The 14,808-nt window shown below is 39.3% G+C and overlaps 1 protein-coding gene across 1 annotated transcript in view; it reads right to left on the bottom strand.

The window, feature by feature from the left end:
- Positions 1-1,431: 1,431 nt before the first annotated feature.
- The window catches only part of PALMD (palmdelphin), a 48,804-nt gene continuing 35,427 nt past the window's right edge, over positions 1,432-14,808 (bottom strand). Inside the window, exons 4-8 of the mRNA XM_008697676.2 lie at positions 9,072-9,186; positions 8,902-8,935; positions 8,668-8,781; positions 5,984-7,078; positions 1,432-1,788 (exon numbers count right to left, since the gene is read on the bottom strand). Coding sequence (XP_008695898.2) covers positions 1,745-1,788; positions 5,984-7,078; positions 8,668-8,781; positions 8,902-8,935; positions 9,072-9,186 — 1,402 coding nt within the window. The 3' untranslated portion in view covers positions 1,432-1,744. The remainder of the gene's footprint in view (positions 1,789-5,983; positions 7,079-8,667; positions 8,782-8,901; positions 8,936-9,071; positions 9,187-14,808) is intronic.

Genomic DNA, 14,808 nt, shown 5'->3' on the forward strand with positions numbered 1-14,808 from the left:
CTGACTGACCAGCTACGGCTTTGTATTCAGTCCCCCTCTGCTCACCTGGCAGCCAATTCCACTGCAGCTCCAGCTTCACCCCTAGATAAAAAGTCAGCTCCAGCCTTCTGTATTTTCTGGCCATGTTGGGCCGCTTCTATGCACCAGCCCCGGCCCATGCCCTTTGGCAAGACAAAGACATCTGCCAGCCGGATTCTGGCTCATGTTGCCTGAGGCCAGCTGGTATTACACAGCCCCCCTTGCAGACTACATCTTTTCCTTTCTGAACCATTCATTCATTTATCCATTCACTTATTGATCACTTACTAGGTGCCAGGCAGTGTTCTCATAAACATTTGTGTATAAACAACCAAAACCAAAAATCAATGCTTTAATCATAAGGATGGCAGAGCTACAAAAGAATGTGTAATTTTGATGAGTCACTTATGCTAAAGTCAGAGAGCAATGAAAGGAAAGGAATGGGACCACTGGACATGGGATAGGGGTGTTTGTGTCAAAGTGTCTCTGAAATTTGAACTTCCAGATTTCCCAGATTCCAGGCCAGCAGAGAGAGGAGCTCTCTCATGCTAGAGAATAACTGCCCCTTGCAAACGATTTGTCTGAGGTTGATGCTTGGCAGGGTTAAGCTTGTCCTCATCACGATCTGCTTCTCTGACCTCTCATTGCCTCCACACCAGTAACCAAGATAAGGTCTCATCATAGTTTCACCAAAGAAATTCAGTTTCTGCCCTGAAGAGAAACAGACTATTCACTAAAGGACTTGAAGGACCTGGGTAATATGCACTGGCATGATGCAGGGGAAGATGTGTGAAGATGGATTTTGAGAGTGTTGGGTGGAGGATAGAACAATAAGGTAGAGGAGGAGAGAACTGGAGTGGGAGTATTCTTAAAATCGGGATTTAACATCTTGGCAAGAGCACTTAGGAATGACATGCTATACACATTCTTATTAAGTTTTAATATTAGGCTTCTAATATGTTTACAAGGATTGGTCAAACATTAGGCTAGATTTGTATTCTTTGAGAATATGGGAAGTCCTCCATCTAATAGCCTTTGGTCATAATCAGTCATTGCACCATGGAGTTCACACTGAACTGAATGGAAGTAAAGATAATATTTCAATAAGAATAAATGTGTCAGTTATCATGTACAAAATGTACATGTCATGAATAATATCAAGATACTACAAATCTAGTCCCAAAATATGAGGTTAATTATTGCATGCACCTTTGGGATGGATGCAAAGACCAAATCAACTGGTCCTTAGCGGGAGGATGCAGTTGTCTTAATGCCTTGTAGATTTGGGATGTCATGTTTACTTGTTAGGGTTGAAAATGAATATTTCTGTGATGAGGTTGCAATGGCTTTCTATGATCTTTCAATCTTTGTATTGGCAAAATTACCGTGTCAGTTAATAGAATATAGTCAGGCTATTTTAAATAACTTTATTCTTAAATTTAACACACTCTTATTAGAAATGCTTTGGTATCAATACAATAAAAATATGCTGGTTTCTCCCCCGCACTGAGTTGTGTCAAGAAACTGGAAAAGTTAAGCGTTTGTTCTCCCTAGCTTTTTTGGGATTTTTCACAAATGATGACTACTGCTTATTCACATGGCTTAATATGGCTATAATTATAATTTTTGGAGTCTCAGGAAAAAAGAAACAAAATACCCAGAAGAGAAGTTGGCAAATGTTTCTTAGTTTCTTCTCCAAAGGATGTTTAGGTAGATGATACACCTCTCAGATAACTTTTTTCCCCAGTTTTGCCATTCTCATCCTTAAAGCTGAAAATTAAAAAAAAAAAAAATAGAGAGTTATAAAAAAAGAGCTTAGTTTTCACTCTAAATGACCATTTCATAGAATGCAGGAAAGTTTGAAACATACCTCAGATGATTTTATCCAACAATGTGAGCATTGTTTTAGTAGCACAAAAAGATAGTAGAAATAATAAGCTATGGTTAACTAGGGCTGAAGCAGGTTCAAAACTAGAAGGAACCTATTTCTATAAAGATTAGAAAAATTAGAAGGGCAAAAACAGCATAAATTGAGTCAATAGAGGATTAGTGTGCAATTTCACTATTAGCCTTAGATAAATTCCTATACATCAATGACCATATTTTGTGCCTATTTCTGAGCTATGCACTACTAAAAAAAGGCACTGACATTAACTTTAATTCATGGTTGAGTTATCATCTAAGTCATCAAACTTGGTTATCCCAGGGGGCTCCATCCTTGGATATAGAATGTCAGAAACATATTTCTTTGTGAGTGAAAAAATGTGAACCAGTTATTAAGAGTTGGAGTAATTATAAAATTATGTCTTTGTCGGTATTTGTTATAAGTATACTTTCAAATGATAGTATATCTTTTGAGCATATTCCACTGCTAATGATAAATATGATGTAGAAACTATTTTTTTTAAGGTAGATTTAGAATTCGTAACACTCCTCCAATGTTCTGGCATCATGCTCTTAATACTTAGGACTTCAGGGTAGAGCTGCCTCAGTCATGTTCCAAAAGTTGAAAGTTGCTTTCAAGGCACTGATCGTTGTATTCATGTGCAAATATGGCCCAAGAGTCAGCTATTTAATTGATTGCAAGATTTCATTTAATGAAAAAAATAAAAAAAGGGAAGGCTTGTTCTCTCATTTTCCAGTCATATAATTAGTTGTCTATTAACAAATAAAATGACCCCATCTCTAAGGAGCTCTTTTTCACAAATATGAGAAGTGATGGGGGATCCAATACTGTAATGAGACTATAATTACTTTTCTTTTGTTATTCTACTTACATGAAATGTTTTCATTTAAATGAAGTCCAGGAGCATTCTTTCCTGTGGAATCTTATGGGGAATGGTCATTTCTAATGTCAGGGTCAAGAATATTTCCTTGAATTTAGGACCAGCTGAGAGAATTTCCTTTACTCTGTAGCCAGGAGGATGGTCTCTATTGCTGGGAGATGTTGGATGGAGAAGCCTGAGGAGAGGACTGTACTTCCACGGCAGGAGGTGAATTGAAGGCAGAAAGCAAGGCTTTATATTTTCTACTCTTGGATCTTATGGACCTCTACCGTGGCCATACAAAAAAGAGAGCAGGGGAAAAGTCCATTTTAAGGGACTTTTTAAAGGTCTCTTTTAAGGCAGGGAGAAAGTCTTCCTCCTTACAGTTATTCCTCAGTTTGAGATTTGGTAAATCAGACACAGCATTTGTGCTATGGGCAGTTCAATGAAGTTCTTGAAAGACATCCTTAGGAGTGAGGGGATCCAGCAGCTCACTGTTCCATTTCTTAAGGGAAAAAAGGGAATTCTAGGTTGTTAGAGTCTGCTATTTTTTTTCTTTAGGCCTGTGGCAAGTAGATGGTGTGAGTTTCAAGTAGACATGTGGGGCCCGAGCATATTGGCAATAGGGAGGCGTAGCAGGTAAAATACCTGGGCCATCAGCTTTTCTTTTTATTTCTCCTTTCTGCTCTTTTTCTGATGTTTACCTCCTCCCCCTACAGCAATTCAGACATTTTGTTTTGGCTGGTTGAACTTGGTGGAAGAGAGCTTGCCTTCTTATTCTCAGTATTCCTTGGCTCCTAATGATTGCCACAGGTTGGCAATTTTGACACCAATAGCATGTGAATCCCTCGGAGCTGAGGTTCCCTACCTCTGTCATCATGAAATGCCGCTGACATATCTAAGAGGGGTGAATAGAGCTAGAAGAAATACAAGAGTAGGTTGGTGAGGACTAACTACCAAAGAAAGCCAGTTGCCTAGTTGGTGGGAATAGTAGTGGAGTCCCAGTAAAATCTTACTGGGGCCACTCATTGGTGGATGTGCCTGCCATTGAACTATACTTTAGAACATGACCCTGTTATATTTATTTTAGCAGATGGACATAACTTCGCTGAATTTTCTTGTCATGTCTTAACCTGTTCAAAGGTTTTAACTAAGACATCTGGACTTCCAGGCTCCACTTTTCCCTCTCTTTCTTTCTCCTCTGTGCTCTTTTCCAAGCTCAAAATTGCTCTTAGATAAGGCTCTCACAACATTTGCACTAAGAGACTAATAATTCTTAACTATTATGCCTACCAAGAATATTTTAGCAGGGGGCCTATACCATGAATAAAGGAATTTACTGAAATGATGGATTTTCAGGTATCAAAAAGCATTTTTGGGGTGTCGGGGGAGATGCTTAACCTACATGGTGCTTGTGAAAGTGAACTGCACAGGTGGCTCTATGTTCTATGTATGTGGATGCCTCCTGAGGGTGAGGGCATATGTCAATATGATATGCTTATTTAAAAAACCCCTTTAAAAAAATATCAGCTCTCTGATCCATGCACTGAATTGGAAAACAGAAATGTAAAACAATATCATGATAGAAGGCAAGGAATTTGGAGCATTCTGTTTATAATATGCTTTGATTGATAGTACGGAACTTTGCATTGTTACTTTGTCTGGAAAAGGTCTTCCTGTTTTCATTATTTTAGTTCAGTGGCATGATTAGTGTTGTCTGGAAATGTTAGTCACTTCCTGTCTTTTTCTATGGGGTAAATGTGTTGACATGGGTAGGGGAGAAGGAATAAGGGCATTTGGGGGGAGGTGGCTAACATCCAAGTTCAAAAATGGAAGGTTTTATGGTGGCTAATGTTAGTGCTCTTGACCATCATCAGTGTTTCTCTTTTCTAAGTCTACTGTGTTGTTGTTTTAAAAATGCATTTAAGATGCAAAATTTGATCAGCAAACAAAATTCATTCTCAAAATGGAAAGAAATGTTTAATTTTAGCAGGTTTTCATTATGGGGACACATCACTCAACTCTGATTGAGGAAGATAACTGTACACTTAGCAAGAGGTTAGAAATTCTTCAGATAATTAAAATATCAGTGTATGCCTAATTTAACTCTTTAAAAGAATGGAAGAAGTCCATTTCATTGTATTGTTGGCAGCCCCAGATTGGGCCTATGGGTTGCAGAAGAACCTTCCTGAATTGCGCAAGTACTACCACACTTCTATAGAATTATCAAGTCCTGCTTGCTGAATTAGCTGGGACTTAATATTTATTGCTTTTTAACAAGAATCTGTCCATTAGAAACATTTAAAATTTACCATCCCATTCACACGCCCAGAACCTAGATGTCTGGGTAATTTGACGTAGGTCTTTAGCTAAGGTTAAGTACAGCTATTATAATTGATTTTGTCAGATTCTTATTTGTCTTTTTTTTTTGTAAACGAGGAGTAGAATACAATATTCGAGTGATAATAAGGAATTTAAATTGATGAGCTATCACTTTTGTAGAAAAGTTTTCCATTTAATGCTAAAAAAGCTAGATAGCTATACAACTATAGAGAATGAGAAATGTGAATATATAGAAAATAGAAAAAATTGTTAAGTTCAGGAAGTCTATGGTAAGTTAAATGTTATAGATAATTAAAATAAATTGACATTCTATTTTAAAATGTAGAAAAATTAAGGAAATAAAGTTAAACTATAAAAGTATAGAGAAACAAGATATAGCAAAGTAATAATATATCGCCCTGAAAATAAAACCTGTTTCTTGTTTTCTCTTGCAAAATTAAGGCAACTTGTTAACTTAGGTAAGAAGTTGAAATAACAAAGAGGCACAAACAAGTAGCTGGCATCAGTTTCTGGTGGGAAAAGACACAACGTAGATGATCCGACATTTTAGTGATCCAAATACATTCACAAACAGCGCCACACTGCCACAGAAGACAAATTTCAAGTTTGTAAGGTCAGTCAATGCACTATCCAAATAAGGCAACAATTATTTTTTTCATTTTCTCTCTTGAAGTGACTTAATCACTTTAGTTACAGCGGCAATAATTCAGGTCAGCATGAACAAAAAAACCAACCCTTAGCGTGTATTAGTCTATGAGGTGGTCAAAAAAGCTGAAAGCAAGAGGGTGTGTTAACAACAGAAAAGGAAGGTTGTCACATGATTAAGCAGCAGTGGCAAGCCCTGTTGTTCTCATTACCTGTTAAGGACGGGTCCTCAGTCCCATCTCCGGCGATCTGAACGTCAAGCGGAGAGTGTTGAACCGGGTTGCCTAAGCTTTCTTCTTGCTCTTTCCGGGATATGGAATTTTTGTGGGGAGATTTGTGGTTTGTGTTTTCACAGGGATTAACTTCTGATCTCTTTCTAGGAAGCGGCGTTGGTGTGGCTGGCTGGTAAACCTGACTGTAGGGAGCTACGGGATGGTAGGACAGCTTCTCAGCTTCCCCTTCACCCTCCTCCTCATCGTCAATCACAACCAGCTCAGCATGGATGATCCCGTCATACCCTGCCAGAAGCTTCTTTTCTTCTTCATTGTCTTCTGCCTGCTGATACCCCATGAAAATCATCGTCACAGGTTCTGAATCGGCCATATCAGAAGGCAGGGAATGAACGATATTATATCTAATGTCTTCCTCATCCTCCTGGCAAGCAGCAGAAGAATCCTGGTGTTTTGACTTGGCAGCTAGTGCTTCACTGGGACTCAGTCTTGCCTTTGGAGAGGCCACATATTTGTCCTGCATCGCATTGGATTCTTCCCAAGGAGTCATCAGCTGCTGTGGTAGGGTGTGGGGCATCTCCTCAGCTTGTTGAGTCATTGAGCGGGGTTGAGGTGTCGGCCGAACGGGGCTGACATGATTGAAACTGTTGCCCCTCCCTTCTGGGAGCCCATTGTCCAGATTGTGCATGGATTCATTCATATCCTTACCTAGTCCGTTAGCTTTCATCTTTATCCTTTCCTGAAAGTTTGGTCCAGGAGTTACCTTCTCCCTCTGTGGAGTTGTAGGCCTGCAAAATGGATTGGCATAGACAGGCTCATGATACTCTGTTGGGGATTTAGAGTTTCTCTCGGAGGCTTGTCTCAAAAGTTCCTCCACCTCCACTGGGGCCAGGCCATCGGTGCCGTTGTACGCCCCACCGTGATTAGAGCTCACTGCGTATACTGACTTTTGCCCGTCGTCGTAAACTTTTATCCCTGTACCTTTAAAGTCATCTGAGGGGAGAGGTATTGACGACAGGACTGTACTTTCTCCAGTTTTCAAGTCTTTTTCGACTTTAATTTCCATGGCATACAAAGCTGTTGAGAGAGAAATTTGATCTTTGATTTAGTTAAATTTTTTCTCTTCTAAAGTAGCCTGCTTTCACTGTATTTTTATGCTAAATATACTCTTTGATATTCTTTTATGTGAGATGTTGTCTGTTTTTAACTTTTGATTTTATTCCTTAGTTGGATAATGGCCAACAGGGTAATGACATAGGTTTTTATGTAAGGATGCCTGGGATGACTGAAAAATGGGATTGAAAAGTTGGTTGGAGAAGAGAAGCTGATGATTCCAAACAGTTAGGATCTTCACTGGGAAACCGAAAAATATTCTATTTGTAACTAATACATCCAAAAAGACGGATTATACTCTTACATTAGTCAATGGGAGGAATCAGACCTCTTGGTTCGTTAGGACTACGTCGCACTAGGCATTGCAGCAGGTAAAAGGCCTGGCACAGTGCGTGTTCTTAGGTCACATCCTTGCTGTGTGGGCCAGCAGCCTCTGAAATTATAGAGGAGTGTTCTAAAGTTTTCACAGCAGGGAGCTTGTTTAAATGTAGAACTGCTATTGAAGAGGGAGGAGGGAGGTTAGAATCACATGCTTCTCCTTCTGTCTTCTTTTTCGGTTTCTTTCACTCCAATTTTCAAGTAGGGGGAAAAATAGAGCCATATCAGCTGAACTGAAAACAACCGAACTGGAGAGCGCTGGGTAGTTGAGCTCTGCTTCACAGCGTGGGAAATTCCTTATGACTGGGGTTTTAAGAGCTAATAGGAATCTGGGCCAAATTACAATGTGGCAGTGCTTGCTTCCGTTGTGACCTCCCACCTCCCTGTTTGGACCCTTCTGGATCCATACCTCCTCCTCAGTAGCCTTCCCTGGCTACCCAACTAAAACTGCAGCCCCCCTCCCCACCACCATCCCCACTCTCCCTGTCCTCCTCTGCTTTAGTCTTTAGTATTTTCATACCCTCATATGATATATTTTATGCATTTACTCAATTTTTGGTCCATTTTCTCCTTTAGGATGTCAGCTCCAAGAGGGCAGAGATAATGGCTGTTTTATTCACTCCTGGATTCCTAGTGCAAGAACTGAGCTTGCCATGTAAAACGTGGTCACTACATATTTGTTGAATATTTAAATGAATGACTGCTCCCTGCATATAGAGTGTGACTTCCTTTTCTAGTCTAAACTTCAAAGGTTTCTTCTCTGCCCCCAGACAAGCCTTCATTTTGTCCGGAGGCTTTGAAGTATAAGTTTTATGAAAATCATTCCCACGTGGGGGTAAATCATGTCTAAACTTCTCAAGAGGATATTTTTATTTTCACAAAGGATCTTAGTAACCCAAGATGGAGTACTTGGGGAGAGAGATTTTTGAGCAGGGGAGCTTTGCTTTTAAGAGTTTGTCTCTTTCAAGACTTGACCTTTTTTGTCTCTACCTAGTTTGCATAAATACGTAACCCCCTTATCCCTACCAGTACAAGTGACTCAAATACCTTTTGGAACTTTGTCAAATGGACCATTGCTTCACCCGAAGCGTTGGATGTCTTAGCAAGTTGCTAATATCTGACATTGTAAAATCTGAATTTGAGAAGCTGCCTTTGGAGACAGATTTTTCATATACCTTTTCTGTTTTGTTCATCATCTTCTATTCCTTCATTTCTTTCCTTCCTTAATCTGGAAGGCACGTAGGATTTTGGAAGGTCAGGGATATTAGCATAGATGTCTTCAATTGACTCTGTAAAATTAATATTAATTCAAAATGTGTTTAGGATATATTTATAATAATGGGAAAATTTCTGTGGGCTTAGTAAAAAATATCATAGTTAGCTACAGAATAGACTGCTCGAAAACATACCTTCTGATGTTTCTTCTTTTTCCACCTTCACAGACTATAAGAAAGAAGAATTCCCCATAATTAATACAGTTTAAAACACAAATTCTAAATGTGGATATAGCTTAAGGAATTATATACTATTTGTGGACTCATTCTGGGAGGAGCTCATAGTTTGAAATGTTAATACTCACCCTTATTATGTCTTCTGTTGTCCTCTCAACTGATTTTAGTTTCTTTAAAATTGCCTCTTCATTGGTTGAGATTTGCAGCTCAGCTTTTTCAAGATCTTGGATCTCTTTCTCAAGTCTGACAACAGAAAGATATGCTTTTCACTGCTTAAGAAAGTACAAACGCAGAGTTCCCAAATATATTTTCTCCATATATATACTTTCCGTGGAATATTGCATGTAAATATGCAGACACCTTTTAAGAACATAGGATCACACTAACCATCACATTTAGTACATAGAAGGTACCTAATACCTGACTTTGATTTAACAATCTTCAATTCAGTTAAAACAACAATTTTGACAAAGGGAATTCTTAGGTAAAAAGTATTTGAACCTTGCCTCATTTTCGTCATTCCAACTGCTAATGTAATTTCCAAATAATTAGAAAATTTTCGTTTATAAAGAGACTTAAGTTTCAAGTTGAACCAAAAGGAATGGTTCATCAGTAGTTATTACGTAGCTTACCAATTTTTCTTACCCAAGTCTCCATATAAATTATTCAGAGAAAGCATTATTATGAATTTTTTCTAACCAATCAACACTTTATAAGATTATAATGTTTAGACTTAATTTAACAATCAAAACTATCACTTCAAAACCCTGCATATCCTGTCATTGAAAATGATACTTCATTTTAATTTTACAGTTTCCTAAGAATGGTGCCATATTGTAGTGAGCAGTGTAGAGAGGTGAGAAATGGACAAACCCTAGGATAGTGGTCTCTGCGGCTGCTGTTTATAGAGACTACATCTTCTGGAGGAAAAAAAAAAAAAAAAGGCACACATGGCCTGATGAAGTGTAAGGAAACTTATAAGGACAAAGAGACAGACATTTGAAATTGGACTGTTGCAAACATTTTGAGCTGGAATATTGACCAGAGTGCAGCTGCATGTCAGATTCAAGTTAACATCAGGGTGTGGTGTCATGACTTCTGTCCTGTATAAAAACATACAGCCACTGGCACTCATGCAGTTAGTAAGGCTGACCCTTGATTGCCACAAAATATGTATAGTTTCTCAAATACCCTGAACTCTAAAGTCAGCTGCCTCAGGGGATGGTTGATTAGATAGAGCAACTAGTCCAGGAGGTGACAGCCATGGGTATTTGCATCTGCTATGATAATTGTCAGTTTTCCTGGCTTCCTTCCTTAAGATGATTATGGATCTGGCAGTTCAAAAATCTTGTGCTATTATCACACCAATAATAGCCCAAGATATGGTCTGCTTGACCATTCTCCTACTCATTGCTAGAGTTTCAAAGTTCTGACTTTCCTGCTGCCTCTGGCCATTGGTGTCTGGCTATTTGTAGCTAAGGAAGTTTTTTTTATGTGTCATAGAACTCCAGGTAAAATGTAGTACGTTTGTTTCTTAGAAGTTACTGAGGTGTCACTGTCATCCTATAGATCAATGGAACAGAATAGAGAACCCAGAAATGGACTCTCAACTTTGTTGTCAACTAATCTTCAACAAAGTAGGAGGGAATATCCAATGGAAAAAAGTCTCTTCAACAAAGATGTTGAGAAAATTGGACAGCCACATGCAGAAGAGTGAAACTGGACCATTTTCTTACATCATACACAAAAATAGACTCAAATGGATGAAAGACCTAAATGTGAGACAGGAATCCATCAAAATCCTTGAGGAGAACACAGGCAGCAACCTCTGTGACCTCAGCTGCAGCAACTTCTTGCTAGACACGTCTCCAAAGGAAGGGAAACAAAGGCAAAAATGAACTATTGGGACTTCATCAAGATAGAGAGATTTTACACAGCAAAGGAAACCATTGACAAAACCAAAAGACAACTTGCAGAATGGGAGAAGTTATTTGCAAATGTCTTATCAGATAAAGGGCTAGTATCCAAGATCTATAAAGAACTTATCAAACTAAGCACCCCAAAAACAAATAATCCAGTCAAGAAATGGGCAGAAGACATGTAACAGACATTTCTCCAAAGAAGATATACAAATGGCCAACAGACACATGAAAAAATTTCAACATCGCTTGGCATCAGGGAAATACAAATCAAAACCACAATGCAATACCACCTCACACATGTGAGAATGGCTAAAATCAACAAGTCAGGAAACGACAAATGTTGGCAAGGATGCAGAGAAAGGGGAACCCTCTTACACTGTTGGTGGGAATGCAAGCTGGTGCAGCCACTCTGAAAAACAGTATGGAGGTTCCTCAGAAAGTTGAAAATAGAGCTACCCTACAACCCAGCAATTACACTACTGGGTATTTACCCCAAAGATACAAATGTAGTGATCTGAAGGGGCACCTGTACCCCAGTGTTTATAGGAGCAATGTTTACAATAGCCAAACTATGGAAGGAGCCCAGATGTCCATGGACAGATGAATGGATAAAGAAGATGTGGTATATATATAATGTAATATTACTCAGCCATCAAAAAAGATGATATCTCACCATTTACATTGACATGGATGGAACTGGAGGGCATTATGTTAAGCAAAATAAGTCAATCAGAGAAAGAATTATCATATGGTTTCACTCATATGTGGAATTTAAGAAATAAAGCAGAGGATCATAGAGGAAGGAAGGGGAAAATAACATGAAATCATAGAGGGAGACAAACCATAAGAGACTCTTTAACTCTAGGAAACAAACAGGGTTATGGGGATGGCGGATGGGGGATGGGGTAACTGGGTGATGGGCATTAAGGAAGGCACGTAATGTAATGAGCACTGGGTATTATATGCAACAGATGAAAAACTGAACTCTACATTAGAAACTAATGATACACTATATGTTAACTAATTGAATTTAAATTAAAAAAAAATCTATCTCCATCCATGGTACCACGTTTGCCTATCAGTAGAGTTGTAGGGATATATGTTGGTTGGTAGAATGGAAAGGTCTATACTAAAAGTGATAGATCTAGATTATTCCATTTCTGCTATTCACTACTTGAGAGAACCTATTCCTTTAGCCTCCCCGAAACTCGGTTTTGTAACATGTACAATGAGAATATAGTACCTGCCTTACTTTATACAGAAATTTGGTGAAGCTAAGAAGAGGGGATCTATATAAAAGCACATTGAATATGGTTGATATTAGATGTAAGTGTTATTATGGTATAATTAATTAAAGTTTTTCTGCCATACACTGTGTGTCTTTCTCCTTCTACACCCTGTCTCACAGGGTCCTTTACCCAATAGCATGTTTGAGGCAGTCTAACGAGGAGCCTTTGAGTAGACAATGAGGATAGTCAAATCATTGCTGCAAGTAGCTCTTAGACTGCAGGATTCACCTGTGGAACTGGATGGACCTGGGTTTAAATACTGGTTCATCTTCCAACTTCCTATGTGACCCAAGACAAGTCAGCAGACCTTGCTAAGCCTCATTATCTTCATTCATTCATTCAAAAATGTTTGTTTAGCATCTATTTTGTACTGGGCACAATCCTATCTGCTAGGGATATGACAGCAAATAAAACAAATTTCCTGCTCTCAAGGAGTTTACATTCTAGTGGGAGGACACAGACAATACACTAATAGAGGGGCTGGCAACCTTTTCTATGAAGGGCCGGATAGTAAATATCTTCGGCTTTGCAGGCCCCATACAATTCCTGTTGTATAGTCATCTTTTTTTGGGTTTGTTTTTCTTTTCATATCCCTTAAGTAGTAAAAAAACCATTCCTAGCTTGTGGCTATACAGAAATAAGCTAGGGCTAAATTTTGTCCTGGGCCATAGTTTGCCAATTCCTGCAAATGTATGTACGTATATATTTACATATATGTGTGTGTATATATGTGTGTGTATATATATATACACACACACACACACATATTTGTTTTTTGTGTATATATCTGTGCACACACACATTTATTTATGAAGAAAAATATTTCCAAGAAAAAGGATAAGGGCTATAACCAGAAAGAAAAGGGGATGAAGAGTGCCTGGGGAAGGGGCACTGTTTGCACAGTGTGGTCAGGGAGAGGCTAAGTGATAAAGTGTCATTTGAGCAGAGACATGAAAGAAGCGAGAGAAGGATATGTGAGGGTTTCAAGGGAAGTGTGCTTCCAAGAGAAGGAAGAGTAACTACAAAACTCAAAGAGCACAGGCAATAAGGAGGAGAGTGGTGAGAAATGAAGTCAGAGAGGTGGTGGGTGACTAGATCATATGGGGCCTAATGCATGGCGAGGCCTTTGGGGAACCATGGGGAGTTCTGAGCAGAGGACAAACAGGTTATGACCTGAAATTTAGCCGGTTACATTGGCTGCTGTGTGGAGAACAGACTGGGGTGGGGGTTGGGGGAGAAACATGGAGGTCAGTTGCCATACTTCACATGAAGGTGGCTTATTCAAGGCAGTTGCTGGTAGAAGGGGGAGAAGTGATAAGATTCTGGAAATATTTTGAAGGAAGAGTTGCCAGGATTTTCTGATACATTATATGTGGGGTGTGAGAGAGAGTAGTCAAGGGCGGTTCCAGTGTTTGTGAATAATTGGGAAGATGTGAACACAAATGGTTAGACAGAAATCTGGGAGGTAGTAGAAAAGAGATTGGCGGGGGAGGTGGTAACTTCGAGACAGTCAATGGTGACATGGAGAAAACAGCTAGATATAAAAGTCAGGAGCTCAGAGAAGTCCGGGTTTGAATATAAATTTGGGAGTTGGTGAGGTACCTGGGTGGCTCAGTCGGTTAAGCATCTGCCTTTGGCTCGTGTCATGATCCCAGTGTCCTGGGATCAAGCCCCACATCATGCTTCCTGCTCAGTAGGGAGTCTGCTTTTCCCTCTCCCTCTGCCCCCGTCTCATGCTCACTCTCTCAAATAAATAAAATGTTAAAAAAATAAATTTGGGAGTTGGTATTTATAGCCATAGGAATGAATAAGATTTCCTAGAAAGTCAGGGCTTCCTAGGATGGAATCCTGGAGCAATTAAACATTTAGAAATCTGGGCAATGTTGCTATTTCACAGGATATAATAAAGAGTAAAAGAAATAGCAAGCATTCAGCAAATGCTGGTTTCCTCCTGCTTCTGCCCTTTTCTATAGCTGGGCACAGAGACAGGTTCAGGATCTGTTTGGCCAATTACATCTCAGGGACTTAGAAATGCACTGGCATTTGTAGATGTTTTCCTCTGTAAAGAGGCCCAGGGGTAATATAATGCTCTATGATTCTCATGGATGTCTTCAGACTAATATGGTAAGAGTATGAGGTTGAAAGCCTGCTAACCTCATCAAAGTGTCTGCTAATGAATGTTTTTGAAGGTTTTCAAGTCACTGGATGAAAGACGCATTAATATGAGGTTGCAGTCAGATGACACATCAGGCATGTTTATGAAAACCAAACAGAAACCAACAAACACCCTCTTTCTGTTCTTTATCATTTCGTTACAGCCAACTGTCGGTTACATAGGACAATAAAGAGGCCTTCTGGGGCTAATTACATAGAATCACAAACCCCTACAGGAGATGCTTATTGATAAAGAGCATTTCCTAAAATTCTCGCTTCAAAGCAGAACTCTATATCCCATTTTTATATATTGATTTGCTACTTCTGTATATTATTTGTGGACAATATAAATAACATCAAAAGATAAATGTTAGAGATTTGTCATTCTAGAAAAGCTTTCTGACAGCTCAGAATGCCAGCAGAAGGGATGGGAAACCCAGAAAAGAGTAACGGAGCAGGGACCTGGCTTCTGCCAGCCAGCCCCCCCCCCCCCCCCCCCC

The sequence above is a fragment of the Ursus maritimus genome, unplaced genomic scaffold, assembly GCF_017311325.1.
Source record: "Ursus maritimus isolate PB19 unplaced genomic scaffold, ASM1731132v1 scaffold_12, whole genome shotgun sequence".
In the NCBI taxonomy this organism is placed as follows: Eukaryota; Metazoa; Chordata; class Mammalia; order Carnivora; family Ursidae; genus Ursus; species Ursus maritimus.